Source organism: Schistocerca americana, chromosome 1 (genome assembly GCF_021461395.2).
Source record: "Schistocerca americana isolate TAMUIC-IGC-003095 chromosome 1, iqSchAmer2.1, whole genome shotgun sequence".
NCBI lineage: Eukaryota > Metazoa > Arthropoda > Insecta > Orthoptera > Acrididae > Schistocerca > Schistocerca americana.
This window is the reverse complement of record NC_060119.1, coordinates 510118505-510141549: the sequence shown is the minus strand read 5'-3', so window position 1 is coordinate 510141549 and position 23045 is coordinate 510118505. Positions and strand designations below refer to the sequence as shown.

The following is a 23045-nucleotide window of genomic DNA, read 5'->3' as shown; positions in this document are numbered from 1 at the left end:
AAAGCAATGAAGTGCATGTACATAAATGTTGCAGTATGGAAAAGGCAGACTACAGACCGAGCTGGGCAAACTCATTCAGCTCATTTGGGAGACTGAGATGATGCCAGCAGGCTGGAAGACAGCACTCATTTGTCCAATATATGAGAAAGGAAACTATGTAGATTGCTCTAAGTACTGAGGAATCAGTTTACATAACATGACATAGAAGATCCTTTTTACAGCAATTTTAGAAAAGCTAAAATCAAACTGGATTCCATCAAAACCACTCAACTACTGACAATGTGTTGCTCTTAGACAAATTCTTGAGAAATATTGAGAAAGAGAGAGAAAAATTCATGTACTGTTCATAGGTTTTCAAGAGCTTATGGCAGTATTCATTGAGGTAGCCTCTAATAACCTTGAAGGTGTTCCGTATCCCATATAAACTCATTGAACTAATTAGATTATGTATGGGTGAATCAAGAATGATAGTAAGAACTTTTGCCATAAGAACTGGATTAAGACTGGGGAATGCACTGGCATGCATTCTGTTTTACCTCATCCTGGAGAAAGTAATAAGACAGAGCAAAGCTGAAGAATGTAATGGACAACAAATGGAAGATGGCAGGTTTCTGATATTTGCGTATGCAGATAATAGTGCTAGTGAGCAAGAGTGAACTAGATCTTGGAGAGACGTATGAAAGGTTCACCGTAGCAGCAAGTAAAGCAGAACTACTTATCAACAGATGAAATCAGAACATATTTAAGTAGTCAGAACTATGAACAAGAGCAGTTCACAGTTTATGGAGACAAATTCATGTCCTTTGATCTCTGAAGTACCGGGGAAGTTGGTACAACTGTTTTAATCAAATACCCTTAGATGTGTATGAAAGAAATTTTGCAAGCTCCAGATGTCTATATACCCTCAGAGATTACTTCAAATCTAAAACCATATCACATTCTGTCAAAATGAATATTTACAATGCTGTTATATGCTCCATTGTCCTCTATGGTTCAGAGAGCTGGACTTTAGGACAACTGACTTCTTAAGCAACCTTTCATTTCACACATTATAACAAAAAGACCCCTAGCCAAGGAGTATAATTGGAAGATTACATAAAGAGAGGCGTGGAAGCTTTGAATGTAGTCAATTGGGAGGAAACAGCAACAGACAGAATGCAGTGGAGAATGATTATTGACACAATGCAGGATTCCACAGGGCCGGGGACTGCTGCTCTTATAGGCAGTCCTGATATTCACTAATTTCTTTTTTTCCTTTGTTGCGCCAGTGTCATATTCTGTTACCTTTGTTTTTGCTACTAGTTTGTAAAGCTCTTGATTCTGTACACCCATATAGCAATGTGCTCATTTATGATTTCACGCTTAGAAGCCCACAGCACGAATGTGGAGCCATCTGACTTGACAGCACTAGATGGTCAGATATGGTTGGATGGCCCATGGCACAGCCATCCAAGACCTGAAAAGCGTTCTGTTCAAAGACAAGCCTACACATGACCTATCACTGTGTCTCAACTGAGCAAAGCTGCCTGACCAAATCAGGCCATCTTCAGCATCCTTTGCACCCCATGTATTATTACTGCCAGGTATTTTTCATAATTCCAGTGGTACCATTTGTAATTCATCAACCTTGAACTCAGTTTGTATGAAAGTGCCTTTCTTTAAACTTTATTTTAGTTTGAGAGATACTTAAGGTTGCATCTAAAGTCAGTTTGCTGATTATTTTAAAATTTCATTGCATAGTGATACTAATTTCATCCATTACTTCTTATTGTAAATAACTGTGTCATATTGCCTTTTCTCTCTTTGTTTGTGTTTTAAAATAGACAATTGCACTGGTTTTAGTGTGTGTGTGTGTTTGTTTGTGTGTGTGAAAGAGAGAGAGAGAGAGAGAGACTGTGCTATTGATTACTAATTTTTACGGAACTGGCTTGACTTAGTTATGGATTTATTTTAACTGCACTCATTTTGAAGATCTTTTTTAGGGTGCTAAAGACCCTGATATCATGCACCCAACTTCTATCATCCATGTAAAGGGCTGAGTTCAAAGGCTGTGTCCCAAGTAGTCACTGATCCAGATTTGAAATCACATATGCATTTTAATTCTTCTCATTTGAGAATAATGTTCTTAGGATATCATTAATCTGTCACTATTATTCTTTTCATCTCCTTGTTCATATAATACATATACAAGGGAACACGGCAGAAGGAAAATTTGATACCTATAAGAAAGCAGTATACTGTCCTTTGAAACTAGATGTCTTATTTGAATATAAATATTTTGACATATTTCTCCATTTTTCTTATTTCTGTAGAGCTAAATAAACGAACAGTAGGGATTAATGTCCTGACAATGGCCATGTCATGAGACACAGAACGTAAGATCAGATGGGAGAAGGAAGTTGGCCATGCCTTTTTAAAGGAACAACTTGGCATTTGCCTAAAGTGTTTTAAGGACACCACATAAAACCTCAATCTGGATGGCTGAGCTGTTCTTCTGAAAGCAATTCCAGTGTTTTAATCAGTGTGCCTTTTGTGAAATTGTGTGAATTCCATGTGGAGGTTGTAAGCAAAGTAAGTGGCACAACAGTTTCCAAATTTTGTGTTGATTTTTTATGTTCTACCCTTCATTTACTCATACTTCTCACTTATTGTATATGAAATAAACAAATAAACACAAAAAAATCATTGACAGTTTATATTTCTCAAGTTTTATTTACATATGTGCAAAACCAAAATACAGCAAAGTATCTCAATCATACACAGAAGTTAATAATAATTTTTATGCTACCAGTTATCACAGCTTTGACAAATAATATTTGATTTTTGCTTCATTTGTTATGTACATATTGTACAAATATAAATTCATTCCATTAGAATGATGATTCCACTAGAAGCCCTCACAATATTTTTCTGAACACTTTTGACAGAATTTACAATTGTTATCATTTCATCTAAAATGTAAGAACATTTTGATATTATTCCCACCTGAAACTACAAAAAAGCATTGTTAACTTTCGCTTTCCTTTATTTCGTGTTCTTTTTAATATTTAAGAGAAGCTAACAAACTATTGGGATGAAAATATATTAATACTGAATTTAAATATTGACACTTTCAACATAAAATATGAATGAAGCAAAACATATTTTTCTGTTGCCAATGTAATTAAGTACATATAATATTTCAAATTCTCTGTCTTACAGAAAATATTTTCCATCAGACTGGTGTTGATCAGTCTCCAATGTCGAAACCATGTCTAAAAGATATGAAACAGCAGTATGCTTCTATAAATTTACGGTTTTAATATAATGGACTCCAAACACATGTACCTTTAATTAATCTAAATAAATTGCACTTGTAATGCTTTATTTTTAGACTGGAACCTTTTGCTGATACTTCCATTTTTTCAAAGACTTCGATATTATCAGGAGTGAAATGTTCTTTTATGTTGTAACCTGGTTTTAGTTTGGTAAATATATTGCTGATTATTTAAGACAAAAGCCCATGAGGCAACAGACACAGAAGTATGAAACCAATATTTCTTAGTACATCTTCTGTTAGAGCACAAAAGGAAATTCTTCAGTGCATAAAACCATACTCTCACAAAGTTAGTATTGTAATTGAAAGATTATTTTATTCTGTTGTCATTCTGTTTCAACTTAAACATATAACAGTCTTGTGACAAAAGTGATCAGTGCTCCAATATGGGGGATTCGAACATAGGAGTCTGGAAACTATTAATAACTCCAGTGAACACATTCTGCACAATAATGATTGTTTCAAAGAACACTAGGTAGCACTCAAAGAGTAATGTGGAGGAAGGCCAAGGAATGGCATGATATATTTAATTTTCATTTTAATATGGAGCATCTAAAAACATGTTTTTTTTCTCTTTTCCTTTGATCTCATTTTTTATATATGTTAACATCTTTTATTGATACATGAAAAATATCATATTTTATTGACCACTTCACAACAATTTGTTTTTATTTCATTCAGTATATTACCAGATACTTTCTATTTAATGCAACATAACAATTTTCTTTTACTGTTGAGTGGTTTGAAATAAGAACAGAACTGTCATTGGTATCTCATTTCAGAAATGAAGACAACTTTTTGTACAAATTCTCCATGACTGAAAGAAATATTAAAACATAAATTGCTTATTATTCACCGATGGTCAGTCATTTTATTTTTTTAATTGATAAATATTACTTATTTGTTTTCCTTTTATCCATATAATTTAGCCTGTTATCTTTTGGTGTCTGTGATCATTCCTTGCTTGCTACATTTAGCTTGCCTTTTCCCCGGATTATCATATTGCAAGAGATACCACATATTAATGTTCTGATTATAATTTTACCAATTCAGAAGCTCAACTAATAAATTTTCCATAATAATCATTACACCTTGTAGCCTGAAAGTCACAGACCGAAATTTTCTTGAAAGCTTTTAAGAGCTTAAAACATTGATATCAATGAGTGTTTCTAGATCTATAATGGGAGTATATAAATCAAAAAAATTCATTCGAATTCCTCATAAAGTTTTCTGTACGTCCACCTGTCCACAAATAAAGCACATCAAAGTAAAGAAAACATAGGGAATGTAATGCTATGTTGATAAAAGTAAGCATGCTGTACAAAACAGAAAAAAGCTGGTAGCAAATAATACCTTTAATCCTTTCAAGTCATGTTAGACTATCACAAATGAATATGCTGACACCTGATGGCAAACTGAATTTCTTGCCAGTGTGTCAAAGAAACTGTATGTAGTATGGGCACTTTTTTTATTTTACCTGATGCAAGAAATAAACATGTCTATTACTAACACTGACAGTTTGGTTGCTAACTATTCTGAGAACGCAGTTGGCTAGATTGTAGGCATGTGAGCAATTGATGTATGATTTTACTGGCACATCAGAAGAACAACTCATACCTTTCAAATTCGTTTTGGTTTTATATCACACAGAGACATGTACATCAGTTATCATAACTATCCCAACAATGGTACTTTTAAGTCAAGTAAACCTTCTGTTCAAATTATTTAATATCTGTAACGTATCTCACATCTGGAAATTTGTTACTGATATACAGTTTCATGTCCTGTTTGCGTTCATTATAAAAAAGAATAAATATGAATTAGTTTTGGATTGTATGTTTGCAGTGGTTGTGTTTATAACTGCCAGCACACAAAACTGGTTTTTCTGGCCAGTGAACAATGCACTGATGGTTCTTAAAATTGTTCACATAACCAACACAGTTATTAACAAAATGAATACATGGAAAAAAGTAAAAACTGCACTTACATCAAAATGATTGAACACAATACTACTAAACAGTTACTATTACAAAAACGTGTGAACCTTTTGAGAACAGTCAATTTCAACATGAATATTCTTCAGACAGGGCCAGTATAGTCTACTTTGTTTTATGAACACATGGTAAACAGGAACCATATTATTCTGTTTTATCAGCAAACAGTACAAGAAGAAAGCATTTGAGCAGTTCGTGAATTAATCTTATGATCAAAGTCAGTGTATTTGTTGTTGGGATTGACTATTTTAACATACATCTTCATAAATTTTCATCAAGCAAAGATTCCAGGAACAGATGAAGCCACCATATTTAGTAATGAAAGCACCATTTTCATTAAAACACTTCAAAATGTTTTTATAGCACATAGAAGATATTTTTCAATAACAAGTCCTCTTTTATACAATATTACTGAAGTACAATAGTGACATTATACATTCACTATAAGACTTTGAGATCTATAGAAAATGACACAGGGCACACACATCATGTGATTTTTTCCGGTGTTACAGTTGATATTGCAGATTGATGTTCTTGTGTTAGCAAAGGGATGAGTGGTCCACGAAGTAATGCCCCCTCAGCGGCATCAGCAGCAATGGCTGGAGACATGGAAAGTGCAGGGTTCGCAACTGCTATTATATTTCCTCCACTGGATGCTATCACCTGTAAATAAAATATAATTTATATACACCCTAAAAATAATTAATTAATATCTTAATGTACCATGTTTGTTCAGTATTTGTCATATAATGGCATTAATTTAAGTAAAATATAAGATGATTTGACAGTGATAATCAGTTGAACAGAGGAGAAATAAGAAGTCAAACATTTAAAGCAAATACAGCATCTGCAAGATGAAGGGTGGTGGACACATATACAAGTAACTGTCCTCTCGTATTAACTTATAACTTCATAATTATAAAGTAACTCCACTAACTACTTTTATTAAATAAATCTATCATTTTTCACTGAAAACATACTTGCACTTTGCTTTCCTGATAAGGATCTTCAAAATTGGTTGACTGTGTATTTACACTTTCCTTATTTTGATTAGCAACCATCTCCTTGACAACTCGCAAACCCTCATCCATTAATGTTTCATTTACCATCTGCAAATAAGAATGTGAATTAGAACCAATTTATCAACAATAGTTGTCTTACAATGTGTGCCACCAATTACCCACTACTTTTGTGTGACAAAGTAAACTACAATTAGGTTGGAACAATGTAAAGAAAATTTGGTGTAGGAAAGTGACTGAAAGAATTCAAGAGAAACACTACATAACCACATAAGGAAGACTGTCGATTTGTCCATTGCTGGTAATGAAATTTTAGTGCTTGTCATAGACGTCACTTTATTCTTATGGTCTAAGAAAGGATGTTGTACATTGTGAAAAAGGACACAGCTGTGGAGCACAATGTCTTGAAATTAGAGGAGTTCTCTAAATAATATACATATTACTGTAGTGCGCCCACATTTAGATGTTATAAATATATAGTTTCAAGTTTATGCTACAGCTATTACCTTTTCAATCAGATTTAGCTCATGGTGAATGAATGAACTAGTGAACGAAGAGTCTGTAAATATTACTACCACCCAGAAGTAAATAGCAAAGATGTCTAGTTGATTTTTTAGACAGAAAGCAAGCTTGTCATACCCACTGAGTGGGCAGCTCAGAACAAGTAGTTGAGCTGTCCATAAATGTTATAAGAGTGATGCATTAATGTTACATCATAGTGTACAATATTGCCACTGATGACTAAAATTTCATGAAGTCATTGCATGTGTTGGGCGCCAAGGAAACTGAAAGACTAGCGGAAGGATAACATACAAGATTAGTAAATGCTTTAAGCTGCAGAAGTACACAGTTTCTTAGAAGGAATCACAACTGGTTAAGAATCATGGTCATACCATTACATGATTGAGATGAATAAGTCTGATGTTTCAGAAGAAAACTGCCACAGTAGTGGAAGTAATGTGTTGTTAGATTTGTCCCATACATTGAAAAAGAGTTAAGATGTTGCTTTATTGTGTGTAATTTATATTTTGTGTAACTTGTTCAACCTTTTGTTTAGAAATATTAAGCACAGCATATTGATTCACCATCGGATCTTATTACATTAATTGGCCATCTGAATTTATCCTCAACTAGTGTTAAATCTTGAGGCCTTTCTCTCACTCAGAATCACTTCTGACAACCCAGGAAACTTCAGCATTCACTGGGCTTGATCTTCAGCATTTCAGTGTGATCCTGGCACACACACTTTATGTCTCAGTTTGAAAGTTTTGTACATTGCATGTGCATTGATTTCAGTTATTCCGTATACCACTTATCTTATTATTAACTCATTTGCTTTGCATTGTACGAGTCACTTTTGTTCCTTTACATCCTTACTGCATTATGTTACACAGAGACTGGTATTTAATTTTCTGCCATTTTCCATTTCAATGGTTTCAGTTCGTGCATGCTTACGAAACATTGTCTAATGATTGCAAATGGCACTAAATTGCTGCTTTTGAAAGATGACTGCACAGGTGAAACTTTTTTTGGTGCTTTATTCTAAAATACATTCACTTTAGCGTATCATTCACTTAAAATCAATGTGCGTCCCTGGTAGCTGAGTGGACAGCCGTCACGGTAACTCAGTGTGTTTGGTCAGAGGGTTAGCTGCTCTCAGTAATAAAAAAACTGGTTTAATGGATCAACGACGAACTGAAATGGGTGTCTTGCGACGTCCGCACCAAGCAGGGGGGGGGGGGGGGGGGGGGGGAAACGGAAGACTTGCACCCCGACGAACAGTCTACCTGATGGGAGGCCCTAGTCACAAGACATTTATTTACTTAAAATCAATATTACACTGTGGGCTTCATATACAGTTTCACATCCATTCCATCCAATTCACTCATGAATAACTTGTTTAAACTACTGAATAAAAAACTAGTAGATATGAATTTTGGATGATCATCAACAGATGATATTTCTTTTTTCTGTCTCAATTTCCTGCCATGCCTTTGCTATTCTCCAGTCATTTTTTTCTATGCAGGACTGATTCCACAATTAAAAGTGTAAATCATAGTATATCCTTGAAAAATTGTTGTGTGCTCTGAGAAATTTAATCAGTTTTGTGGAAGGAAATTGGTATGCTTGTTGTCATCTGCTATGAATAAAATAAAGATTGTTGAGAGGAAGGAGGTGGGAGGAGAAATAGAGTGATGGAGAATAAAAAATAGATTAAGGAAAGTGGAGGCTGAATGCAAAGCACCTCCAAATGTGTCTTGGCAATTAACAAATACTAATGAACATTGCACATATTTTTGTACCATTAGAGGTCACTTTTACTTTCAATGCTATTTTTTGGCTGGGATGAATGAGGTTTTGCCTTTGTACTGCATGTGAAGATACTCATAAACTTTTAAAAAAAGTGTATTTGATATCCAAAGGGAATGGTTTTGCAATCATTATTATTTTTTGTAGCAGAAGTTTTTAATATCTACTTTAGAATGTTACTACAATCCAATACTATATTCCTTACTTTATATCATAAATGATTTTGCAAGACTGACAATGTTGAACTATGCAGTGCTACTGGTACATGTGTATGGAGGAGTAAAAGTCCAGCTAAAACATGCCACATACACCACCTACATAAAGAACATCAATACTTATATAATGGTGGATGTAGAAGAAACTTGTTGGTATCTGTGATCCATAACTACAAACCATATACCAGTAGAATCCTCTACTCAACTATCTACAGTTGTTTTCTACTTTCCTCCATTAGCTGCCTACAGATTTTTTCATCACATAAATTTTTACCTGTGTTCTGGCATCACTGTTGTATTCAATTATATTTAAAAAGCTTTACAACTAATTTTCTCAGCTCTTGCACCTGAGACTGCTCTGCAACTATAGGTACACATTATTTTCAACTTCTGTTTAACATCCTGTTGGACTGTAATACTGTGATGACACTGAAGGCACACAAAGGTAAATTACATTAAATATGAATAAAAAATTGGAAATCTTGTGTATTTGTCCTGGAGCTCAAATAGTTCGACAAAAATGGGAATGAACCAATCTGCTGTATAACATAAGACATAAAATATTGTATTTAGTGAGGGGCAACTAAATATTGAACAACGATGTTCATAATTTCTATGTCTTGCTGCGACTTGAAAATCTTAACCTATAGTGTACAACTCATTGTTAAAGTTAGTAATAGAATAAAATAAATAAGTCATAAAATTATAAACTGTGTTCAGATTTTATAAAAAGACATATGCATTTTTGTCACTCAAGTAGCACCATAACAACAGTTAATTATAAGCCATTTTTGGATTGATTAGTTTCTTCAGTAGCAAATTAAAACTAAATGGGACACAAACAGGTGTTGCAAGAAATACATGGAGAAATTTCACTTAGCTCCTCATGTTAAAGAGCACAACAGCAGTGAGGTGATAATATCACATCACAATCATGATTAAAATCTTCACCTTCACAAATAGGATAGATGAAGTATCAAATATAAGAGAAGAATCAACCATGGGAAAAGAACTGGAGCTAAAATATATATAAGTAGAAACAAAAACAGAAATGAAAGGGCAGGAAAATGTTAATAAGAAAGATAGAAAGAAAAATTGAGGTATATTGCAAAGAAAAATCAGTGTGGGGTCCAAGAAAGGACATGTTGAAGGACCAGTAAAAAGATGGCTTTAAAAAAGTGGAATAGAATGCAGGATTTATCATATCAAATAGAAACCAAGCATCTCTGAAAAAACATTTACTACCTCATGAGTTCAAAAAACCAATGCATGGAATGAATGATAAACCCACATAACTTAAATAGTACACCAGGCAGTCATAAACCTCTAAATGTGAAACATACATGTTGAATGATTTGTACAAATTTTGCAAGAGTGCACCACCTCCTATGAACTCAGCTGTTTATGACACATAAAAGACTAACTTGTTTCTGCCTCCCTGACAGCTGTAGTCACAAAGTTTGCTACCACACATCTCTCAACCCTCATCTGACCATACTAGGGTTTTAGGTTTTCCATTTTTCAGTCTTTCCATGTCTGCAGATGTGTACTGACTCAGGTAACATGGCTCACTGGTTTGAATCTCCCTACAGTAAAGGAGGTTATTATGAAGTCCACAAGACATTTCAAAAAATTGTTGCAGATAAATGGCCAAGATCAATTTAAGAAATGATACAGTACATTAAAGACAAGCTCTCTAAGTTTTTCACAATATTTATGAATGTTCTACATGTCCATCCTTTGTCACATGGCACACATCTAATCAGTTGTCGAATTCTGTCGATGCTCAACTCAGTGTATCATGTGAGACAATAAGTACAGCTGCTGTGATCGGTGTCACAAGTATTTGAGTTTCTGTAGCAGAGGTGGAACATAAATGGTATTCTTGGTGTAAGTGCACAAGTAAAAATCAGTAGGCTTAAAGTCTGGTGACCATGGTGGCCACTCAAGTAGCACCATGACAGTGGCCGCAACACTGCCTATTCAATGACGTGGCTACTTCTCATTCAGGTAACCTTGCACACAATTGTGGAAATACGGGTAGGAGCCATCATGTTGGAAGATGAAATCCCTGCTATCAGTTTCAAGTTTTGGGATCAGCTAGACTTGCACATGTCGAGGTAGGTGATACCACTGACAGTTCTCTCAGTGAAGAAGACACCACATAGAACATGTTAACTTTCTCCGAATTGTGGACATATTCAACAGTTGCATGTGAATTCTCTGTTCCTAGAGGTGTGTATTGTGTCAGTTGACCTACCCCCCAAAAGAAAGATTGGCTTCATCATTCCAGATTAATTTGCTTGTGATGTCATTATTTTCAAGATGGTTCTACACATGCAGAAATGCAGATGGTTCAATTTTATCATCAAGGCCTGTGGTTTCCAGGAGTACAATTTGTATGATTTCATTCAGGTATAGTATTTTCCATACTATAGGCTGAGGAATGTTCAGTCTGTCCCAGGCCGGATATGTAGATTTTCTGGGACTTTGTAACATCACATCTCTCACATGAGTCGCTGTCTGTTTCAAACATTATACATCATACAGACAACCAGTCTCCTAAATTTTTTTGTACCACTTCACTATGCTGTTATAGACTGGTGGTGTCTTTGCCGTGGAATGCTCTTTGCACACTCACCACTGATTGGCTACAGGTAAAGTTTAGCACACAAAATGCTTTTTCTGCCCAATTTACCACCATTTTCAGAGTTTGTCTTTCATGTAACGTATTATTTATTATTTTATGTTTAGCCATTTACCTATACCAATTTTAAGAAATATTTCATGGACTTTATAATTACCCTCCATATATGCCATGAGTTTTCAGTCAGTACAACCAATTCCATAACACCTTTTATAAGATATTTAGGGTAACAATAAGCTCTTTTATCAGTGGATTCCTTTACCTATCCCAATTCACTCCTGATGCCCTTCTTCTGGTGCTAAATACTGCTTGTCTCTGCCAATCTTTTTCAATACAACAATATAGTCTGCGTGTTGTTGAAGTTCTTTCTTGTACATCCATCCATTTCCCAATCCAGGAGTTGATTTCTTAAGTTATCATCAAATTTGTTTCAGCAATTACTGGGCCACACTCAGTAATACAATTAGAGGTGTGTTCTTGGTAAACAATTTGGTTTCCTTGTATGGAAACAGTTTCATAAGTAATCAATATGCCCATGAGAACTTTGTATTACATTTAAGCACTCATCATATATTTTGTTATTCCTACCTACTCATAAGTTCTCGATACAACCACAAAATGTGGGTCCCATTCTTCCTGTCAACAACACTTAAGTAATTATGGTGGGCTTATACCTCCTGCACTTCTTCTTGATGCTCTATTATAAGGTACTCCCACGATGTATCTATCCCTCAGTCTTCCTGTAGGTATCTTGCCCCATGTTGTCATTTCATGTAACTGTTTCAGTATTCTAAAAACTCCCATTGTTCAACATGCTCATACCAAACAGAATCTGAATACAGATATAATTTTATTTTGCCAACTTTAGAATATTCTTTGAGCTCAATGTTAATGGCAAAGTGTGAAGCATGCGTACAGTAATGAATAAACTGACACTTTACTCTAGTAATACATAACACTTCCAGTTTCTTCTGTGACGATGACTTCTCATCACTGCAAGGACTTCACAAGACACTGGAAGTATTTGAGAGCCATTATGACTGATGACTACGCAACAGAAATCCATTTCTCAGAGAGTGGCTTGTTGCAATCCATGCACATCCATCTTACTTACATAACTGTTGAGACTGAGAAAGCATTTTGCAACCATACTGGGAGCAACTAGGAGCACTGACACACTGAATAAGTCACTGGCTCATATCTGGGAGGAGCAGGAGTCTGATAATCCTGACTTACGTTTTCCATGATTTCCCTAAATTGCTGAGGTGATGCTTTTTAAAACTGCTTTGCTGATTTCCCAGCTTTCATGGCCCATCTCTAATTACTTCATTGTTTTCTTTTTTTGTCATCACAGATTCAATTTGCCCTGACACAATATGAGAACAAAGGAGAGTTGGGGGTGAACCCATCACTTGTTTAATTTTTAACACACTCAAGTGAGTAAATACTGTGGGTCTCTGACTCCAGATAACTTTTTCCTATGGTGCACCGACCAGTGAGTCACAGTGCCTGTACTAAAATCTGTCACTTGTAAATGCAGTTAGCAAAGAGAATGGCTTTGGTACCCCTAATGAGAAGATGGTGCTCTTGTAATAGATGGTCCTTTTTGGCTGTTACCCAGCATCAAGTTAGTGAGTGATCTGCTGTAGTTTAGTGTAATGATCTACTGTTACATTCTCAGCTAGCCACTGATGGCCCTGTAGTTCAGTTTAATTATAATTGTTACTTATTCCATGACTCGTAGGCATAATAATTGATGAAGAGTGGAATGTGTAAATTTGATGCCTCAGAAGAGCCTCTATGTGTATGGATACAACAAATCCAGGTGTGTGTGTGTGTGTGTGTGTGTGTGTGTGTGTGTAGCAACAAGGAACTTGGTTGCAGAGAAGTCATGTTCAAACAACAGGAATTCCAACTTGGAGTATCAACAATATTAGGAAAAGGATAGATTGCTACTCATTGTAAAGTAAATGCAGACAGGCACAATGAAAAGACTATTATACATTTAACTTTTGGCAAAAAAAATACCTTCTTCAGAAAACAAAACACACACACATTTATATGAGCAAGCACACTTCATGCAGACATTACTGCTATCTCCAGTCTGAGTTGTTGGAGATAGCAGTCATGTGTGTGTAAGATGCGCTTGCATGTGTGAATTTGTGTATGTGTGTGTGTTCTTTCTGAAGAAGGCTTTGGCCAAAAGCTAAATGTGTAACAGTCTTTTCGTTGTGCCTGTCTCAACCCAACAAGTCATTTTCATGTAGAAGGCATTTCGTATGATGGAGTTTTGCAAGAGCAAGTCCATAACTGAAGCGCATTGTAAGTTTAGGATCACATTTAATAAGCCTCCATATATCTTAACGATTCATTTATGAGTGAGTACAGAAGTTTATGGAAGCAAGGTGCCTTTGTAAAGGCAGCTGTGACTCATGTCAATGTGGACAGTTTAGGGTGAGTGTGGACAGAATTGAACTACAGACTAGCCATATGCCATGTAGCTAATGGTTCACTCATTGACTATGAATGACTATGACACAAATAACTTCTTGAGTTGCTGTTTCTCTAAATATATTCATATAATACCTTTCCTCAATACAAACATTTTTCTAGATTATGTTGAATAACCCTTTATAACACACATGTTGCCAATTTCAGTAGTTGACACTGGTGGCAGTGGTTTAAGAAATTGAGGCTGTCATGATAAACCTCTGACACAGTGAACTATGACAAACCCATTGTCCACAAAATCTCAGAAATAATGTGCTTCATGCCTGTGATGCTTAAAGTCTAATCATGGTCAAATGGCCTGAGATCTCATGTTGGACCCAACCTTTGCATCCTTATCACTTTTATGTCGATAACAATGTCTGATGATTTCACAATTGTGTGCTATGATGAATTATTCCACTTTTCAAGGTAAAAAGGAATGCCATTTTTCCATGACAATTGTCTTCATATTTACTCTACAATTTGGTATAAAGAGTGTGTAGGGATACTTTTTATTGTACTAAATATTCAGGTTTCTTCCTGTGCAATTCTGGGTGGGGGGCTTAAAAGAATGTTTGTTTATATTACTTTGTGCTTCTATTAACTTCACATTATACTGGAGATCTCTATAGGAGCAACACATAGATAGTTGGAGAATACTCATAGATTTCATCCCAAAAACTGGTTCTTGGAACTTTCTGAGTAAGTTTTTGGAAGATATTTGACAACTTTTGTAGTTTATGGCTGCTAAGATAAGATTATTCATCTCCTGTGCGGCAAACAAGCATGATCACTTGCAGTGACATTATTGTTATGTATTAAATGTTTTCTGTTATTCTGACCCAATATGGATCATATACATTCCAGCAGTGTTTTAATGTGAGCTATACACACACTTGGCAATAAGTCTGTTTTTTAGACAGACTGCAATTTCAAATGTCCTACTAATATATCAAAACCCTCTGTTATACAACATGTAGAGAAGACATAGAGTTGCAAACAGGCACAACAAAAAGACTGGTATATATTTAAGCTTTTGGCCAGTGGCAACAGACAGTGGTCACGTGTGTATGAGTTGTGCTCATGTGAATGTCTATGCATTTTCTACTTTAGAAGAAGGCCTTTTGGCTGAAAGCTTAAATGTAGCAGTCTTTTTGTTGCACCTGTATGTGACTCAGTGTCTGCCCTGTATGATGAGTAGTGAACTATCATTTGCATAATATTGTCATTATTCCATACTGGATTTTACATTGTTTGATAAAATCTTGTGTCAGCTTTACTTACAGCTGGACGTGTGTGGCCACTACACTTCTTCTTCTCAGATATTTTTACTCCCAGATATTTGTATGGCTTGGCTAAATCAAGTCAGGTCTCATTAATGCTATAGTCCACAGCTGCTTCATTTTTACTTAAAATAAAGTGCATAACTTTATTCCCCTCAATATTAAGAGTTTGGTTGCCAATCTTTGTATCAGGTTTACACAGGATATAATGGGTATAAGTGCAGATATTTTTGTATGTGGTACCTTAATATGTAGATACTGAACAGTCTTCACACAAACATTTCACAAACCTGATGTTTTCTGCATGGTTGTAACTATGCATGTCAGTATAGACATTCCATTTTTCATCCACATTTCCACACCTGACCTGCTATTCAGGGGGAAATAAGCATTAATGGTTTGCTCTTGCCACATGTACTTGGAGGTACTAACGAATCTAAAAACGTACTACTCCTAATATCTATAATTATTAGCCTGCAAATGAAGTAAATACTGATGCAATATTGTCCAGAACACTGTCCTCTGTCACCAGTATAAATATCCGAACTTATACCTGTTACTCCCTGTATGTTGCCCAAATCACAATGGATAGTGCTACAATGTTTACTGGGTGATGATTGCTCACAGATAATCAGTTCATTTGTGAAAAGTCTGAAACCATAGCTAGAACTGTCTGTTAAGATTTTAATAAACATCATGAATAGCAGTTGCACCATCACATTTCCCTTGGGCAAACCTGAAATTATTTGTGGCTGACTCCTCACCTAGTATAACATGCTCAGTTTTGTTTGCCTAGAAGTTTTAAATCCAGTTACAAACCAGAGTAGATACCCTTCACAAACAGAGAGGTTTTACAAATGCTACCTTTAAAGTTTTCATGAAAAAATGACAAATCATTTTACTCTTTCCCAAGTCACTCATCTTTAAAAATTGTACACATTTGTATGCATCTGAACCAGTTCTGAACAAAGTTTTTCACTTTGCTGTTGGTATCTCGAAAACATGGTTTTGGAAGCGTTTAACAGCATGGCAATGAAAATCATTGTCTAATGAAACAAAAATAAGTTGGTAGACAATCAACCAGGTGAATGCAGCCAATGAGGAAATAATATGATGTTTTTCTCTGGCAAATAATTGGGTGACAGCTAGCATTGTCACAGAATGATTTGATATTATCTGTTGTTTTTCCTGATTTCATGAATGACTTGTGGCAAGCCAGTTATTGTGTAGCAGCCACCATTAACAGTTCTTTGATCTGGATTATATGGATTTTCCAATTCATCAGTCACATTTGTGTTGAGTATTTCCTTACACCAACTGACACAAAATTGTTTTTGAGTTTCAGTCAAACTATGCATATCCAGGGGGACAAATCTTCTTCACGGCTATAGATTCATGTACAATTGTAATACTGCAGTCTTCAAAATACTCAAGGATGCTTCTGGCTCATGGTAAGGCAAAAATGCCAATCCAATCATATTTGTTTATCTTTATTCATCCATGGACCATCTCACAATGATACAGGATTTGTCAAGGTATGTTGTTTTTGTAGTCTTCAGTCCAGAGACTGGTTTGAAGCAGTTGTCTACACTACTCTATCCTGTGCAAGCCTCATCTTCAAGTAACTACTACAACCTACATCCTTCTGAATTTTCTTAGTGTATTCATCTCATGGTCTCTCCCTATGATTTTTACAGTCCACACTTCCCTCCAGTACTATATTGGTGATGCCTTGATGCCTCAGAATGTGTTCTACCAACCGATCCCTTCTTCTTGTCAAGTTGTGCAATGAATTTCTCTTCTCCCCAATTCTGTTCAGTAATTCCTCATTAGTTACATGACCTGCCCATCTAATCTTCAGCATTCTTCTATAGCACCACATTTCAAAAGCTTCTATTCTCTTCTTGTCTAAACTATTTATTGTCCACATTTCACATCCATACATGGCAACACTCCATACAAATGCTTTCAGAAAGGACTTCCTGACACTTAAATTTACACTCGACATTCTCTTCTTCAGAAACACTTTCCTTGCCAGAGCCAGTCTACATTTTATATCCTCTCTACTTTGACCATCACCAATTATTTTACTTCCCAAATAACAAAACTCATCTGCTACTTTAAGTGTCTCATTTCCTAATCTAATTCCCTCAGCATCACCTGATTTAATTTGTTTACATTCTATTATCCTCATTTCGCTTTCATTAAGGTTCATCTTGTATCCTCCTTTCAAGACACTGTTGATTCCATTCAGCTGCTCTTCCAGGTCCTTTGCTGTCTCTAACAGGATTACAATGTGATATTGCAGTGCATGTGTTATTCTGATGACGATGCACTGCGGCAACCACAGCCATTACGAAACACATCAGATGAATTCCAATGTCATCGGCAAACCTCAAAGTTTTTATTTCTTTTCCATGGATTTTAATCCTACTCCAAATTTTTCTTTTGTTTCCTTTACTGCTTGCTCAACATACAGATTGAATAACATCGGGATATGCTACAACCCTGTCTCACTCCCTTCTCAACCACTGATTCCCTTTCCTGGCCCTCAACTCTTGCTGCCCCTTGTCAAGGTAATATAGTGCAAATCAATAGGCCAACATTGAAGTTTTTATGAATAACAACTGATTTCGGTGAACAACCATCAAGAAATTCATCATTGAGGGAACCTTGACCACAATCAGATCCTGCTAAGCAACTGTAGACAGTCTTTTCTGAGGAAACTGATTACCAAAAGTTGCTTAAAGTAATTGTAGGCATTATTGCTAAGTCAGGCCTAAATGAAATTGTTAAAAAAACATTCAACACTAAACTTCATGTGAAATTTCCATTTTTTCACAACACTGTGTCTTCAAACACTGTAAACAAATTACTTAGCCAATTTCAGGTCTGCCACTGTTTCAAAAATAACTGATCACAAATTTAAAAATGATAGTAATGTTGCATCTCAATAGTGCCATGTATGTCTATATCATTACTATTCAAACCCTCTGTAACTATGAAGTGCATGGCGGAGAGTATTTCCCATTTTACTATATGATAAAGTTTGTCCCTGTTCGATTCATGCATGGAGCTGGTAAGAACGTTTGTTTGAGTGCCTCCATGCTCACTGTAATTAGTCTAATCTTGTCTTCATGGTACCTGTGGGAGCAATACATATGGGCTGTAGTATATCCCTAGATTCATCACTTAATACTATTTCCTCAAACTGTGTAAGCATGGTTTTGAAGCATTGTTGGTGTCTACCAACAAGTATCTGTCAATTCAGCTTTTCTTACACCTCAGTGACTCTCTCACATGAGTCAAACAAACCATTGACCATTCTTGATGCCCCCTGTTAGTCTTACGTGGTGTGGGTCCCAAACACTTGAACTATATTATAAGGTTGTAAGCGATCTCCTTTGTAGACTTATAACATTTTCCCTGTCTACCGCCTGCTTTACCTATGATTTAACCTATGCGATCATTCCATTTCATATCCCTGGAAATTGTTACATCCAAGAATTTACATGAATTGATTGAGTTTAAATGTGAATCATTGATCTTATGGTCATTGGCTATTACATTTTTCTGTTTTGTGAAGTACAAAACTCTACATCTGTGAATATTTAAAGCTATATATGTTTTCAGATATGTTTGAAAGAACAGACACCATTTTGATCCTGCAGTCACAATGAATCAAGACACAAAGGAGTTACAGACAATAGCTGCCAGTGGGCATTGATTTATATCAGTGCGGCAAGGATTTGAACCTAGATTTCCTGCTTACTAGGCATATGTGCTGACTACTATACCATCCAGACACAGTGGTCACCAAAGCCACACGGACTGCATAGCATGCCTCCCATCAGACACAGCCCACAGGGTAGCAGTGCAGTCTGAGGCATCTTGTCACGGTTTGCTCAGCTCCCCCCTGTCGGAAGTCCGAGTCCTCTCTCGGGCTTGGGTGTGTGTGTTGTCCTTAACATAAGTTAGTTTAAGTTAGATTAAGTAGTGCATAAGCCTAGGGACCAATGACCTCCATAGTTCGGTCCCATAGTCCTTAGCACAAATTTCCAATTTCCATCAGACACAAATTCTCAACTTTTACCACATGCTACTGGTGTAGTGCCCGTACTCATGACTGAAAAGACAGAAACCACATATATAATTAAAATGATGATGGCCAATGACCCCTTCAGTGCAGATGCACGTCAAATTTGAACTCTTATGGGAATCAGCAAGACACCATGTATAATGACACTAATGAGCAGGGGCACTACATTAGTAGAGTGTGGTATAAGCTGAGAATTTGGGCCTGACGGGAGGCGTGCTATGGTTGTTCATGTGGCTGTGGTAACCACTATATCCAGATGACATAGTGGTCAGTGCATCTGCCTAATAGGCAGGACATGCAAGTTTGAGTTCTGGTCCAGCATAAATTTTCAGCTTGCCCATTAATACAAATCAGTGCCCATTGTAGCTAATGTCTTTAATTCCTTTGTATCCTGAATATTTAAAGCATCTTGTGGTCATTCATAAACCCTTGAATAGTGACTTTCACACCAAAAATAGGTGTCTTACTATTCTGTTTCACATGGAGCTCCGAATAAATGATGGTGGTTATGTTGATCAATTCTGTTAATACACCTGGATCAGAATACAAAAGAGACTGACAGTTGAGCTTGGGGCATTGTTATCAGTTCACTGTTACAGGCAAGCACAGTATGACTCTGGTAGTAGCAGCTGTGAGTTCTGTATTGGGTATATTCATAAAGTATTTTAAGTGTAAATTGGCTGATTGTCAGCTAGTGCAGAAAGCAAGTCCAGCCCCCACATAGACTACCACAGGTCGAGGAACAGTGCGGGAGGGAAACGGCTTGCTCACCTCCTGCAGCAGAGGTACCTTAACCTGTGCTTGTGCATGCTTCTGCAAAAGTAGAAGTCATGAACAAAGGTATAAATCATGTAAATTTTTTTCATAGTTGAAACTGTGTTGACATGTTTAATAAAGACCCTAATTGCAACCATTTTGTACACTTATCATAAGGAAATAGAACAGTATAAAATAGATTGAAGTACAAAACAGTAACACAGCTGAAAATAATGGCTGCATCACACGTTACTTGTTAGCTATATAATGTTGGCTCCACCCAAAACCAAATCTGTGCCTGCTGTAACTTTCCAGTTTCTACTGACCTCCTTTGATTAAGAACTAGGGAGCTGACTGGCCAACTTACAGTTAACACACTGTACATTCCCTGCCAACATGAACACTCAATTTTCTTGGCAGCTTTATAATACTGTTATCACTTTTCTAAGCAATTTCACAGTTAGATTCATACATTCTGCAAAAGAAACATGCTACTGTGAGCATATAAGAACAATCACAATGATTATGTTTACAGTCCTTGACTGTCATCTGAAGTTGATGGGTAACTGGCAGCTGAGGTAAAAGAGTAAAATGACAGTTGTGGGCAGGACAGAAAGTGTGACCAGGTCTGACTGGTTGTTGATGTGGTAGTTGTCCTGTAAATAACTAGCTGTCAGTCACTTTGTTATTCTGACCTAGGCGTAATTTTGTATATGTATGTCACTTGTGCCTTGTTTCTATCAGAGGGAATAGTTTCCTGCTCAAGAAATCTATGGTGGGTTATGGCTAAGAGGGAGTTAATTCAGTACCAAATTACATATAGAAACTTACAAAATCTCTGCTGGATATTGGGACCCAATTTATTTTTAGCAGTTTCACTTGCTTTTCAGCATTCCCGAGGAATTATCACTATTCTGTTCATTTTTGCAGTGGAACAACTATTAAAAGATGAAAATATTCCTTGATTTTCCTTTGTGAATGGACCTATTAAGACAGGGTTCAATATTTTTGGTTTCATTTTGCTATTGTCTATATCAGGTCCTGATCACAGACAGTCATTACATATGATGAATATCTTTTACAGTTTTATCAGAGATACTGTAATTCTGTTTGCATCAGATGCAATGTGAGATTAAATTGTGTAGTTATGAAAGAATTTCATTAATAGTGCATACATTATATGTGAATATAAATGTCAGGAAATATCAAGTAAAAGATTTTACATTCCTGCATAATAAAAAGTCCATTAGGGCCATTTGTGTAGGACTGAAGATGTTTGGAAATAAGTCCCCTGAGAAATTGCTAGAATTCTTCGTTTTCATATGATAAGCAAAAAAGAAAAAGAAAAAAAAATGAATTGTGGAAACTGTAATCTACAACAAAATACACATAATGCAAATCACTGTCCATATTATATCACATGCTTCTTCCCCACATTTTCCAAAGATTTTTGGAGTGAAATGAGGGAGACTGGACTTACTGCATTGAGCACATAAACATTAATTTCCCTTATGTCATGCTTTTTTTTTTTTTCATTATCACAGAAAGAAGTGGTGCACTGGTGACATTGGACTTATATCCCGCAGGAGTGTGCTTCCGATTCACATCTGCCTAGGCATATTCAGATTTTCAGCAGTTCTCATAAATACTTAAAATAAAGGCTAGGATGATTCCCTCAACGTAGATAGGTATGGCCAACTTTCTTGAATATACTTATCCAGTAGAGCTGTTGCCCCATCTCTAATGTTCTAAGAACCAATGAGGTATTAAACTATATTTATCCTTCTTTCTTTCATCTTCTTTCTTGTACAGCAAATCTATTTGTGCTAAGGAGACAGAGAAATCAGTTTACTGTAAAAAGGGAGAAAATTTGTGCTTTCGTATAGTGATGTCCAATTGATGGTTATGAGACCTCTGTAGAATCTGAAGACAAAAGAGAGACCATTAAGTAAGATTGTTACTTTTTTCTTTGTCACCCGCTACCATATTTCTTAAAAACATACTACAAATTTTCTTTCTTGTCATGCTGTCGTCAAATAAAATGGATGTGAAAACATTCTTGTATTTTTTGTGGATGGTCACATGGTTTCAAGTAGTGTATGTGAATGAACATTCCATTTCTTCTTTTGTACCAGTTTCTACTTTTTTAAAAAAATTTATGGCTTCTATGTAAGTAAACACATTACTGATAAACATATATAAATCACCTGTTGTTCTGCAGGATATGAACTGGAATTATATGAAGCAGCTTTTTCTTCTTATTTGTGGTGACATTATTTTACAAAGTTGATACTATATGTCAATGCAAAGTTTACAAAAACGTTTAGATTTTTCTGATTAGTTGTCAAAGATGCACTTATTTGATTTAACACTGTTTGAAAACAACATTTTCAGGCTATTAAATAAAAAGAAACTTTTTTTATGAAAAACTGGAATTCAGGAATACATGTCTTAACTGAGACACAAAATGAATGATAAATCTCAATGTGTTTTAACCACAAGGTGCAAGAGAATGAAAAACTTGGTATCTGTTGCTCATCGCTTTTGGGTTTAACCACATACAATGTAAGTATGCAAGTGTTTCAGTTTTCTCACAGTCACAACTTGAAGCGGTGGGTTCATTTAATAAACTCAGAACACAGTTGTTTACAAAAAGAAGAAAGCAAGGAATATGAACTGGATACAATTAACAAGAATTTATTGAGAAAAAATCCAAATCATGAATGATGTTCACACTATATGTATATGCAAAAAAGACAGATGACATGGTGCAAAAATTTGCACTTAAGCTACTACTAACAGAAGAAACCCTGAGAGGGTCCAGCAAAAATATACAGCTGCTGAAAACTAATTTACAGTTTTCAGAACTGTAGACCTCTCCTTGAACTCACATAGAAAACTGAGGAGTAAAAAATG

General features: G+C 35.8%; 1 protein-coding gene across 1 annotated transcript in view; it reads right to left on the bottom strand.

Annotated features, from left to right (window-relative positions):
- Positions 1 to 5076: 5076 nt before the first annotated feature.
- LOC124569121 (NGFI-A-binding protein homolog) overlaps positions 5077 to 23045 on the bottom strand; it is a 53456-nt gene continuing 35487 nt past the window's right edge. Inside the window, exons 10-11 of the mRNA XM_047131059.1 lie at positions 6291 to 6419; positions 5077 to 5973 (exon numbers count right to left, since the gene is read on the bottom strand). Coding sequence (XP_046987015.1) covers positions 5797 to 5973; positions 6291 to 6419 — 306 coding nt within the window. The 3' untranslated portion in view covers positions 5077 to 5796. The remainder of the gene's footprint in view (positions 5974 to 6290; positions 6420 to 23045) is intronic.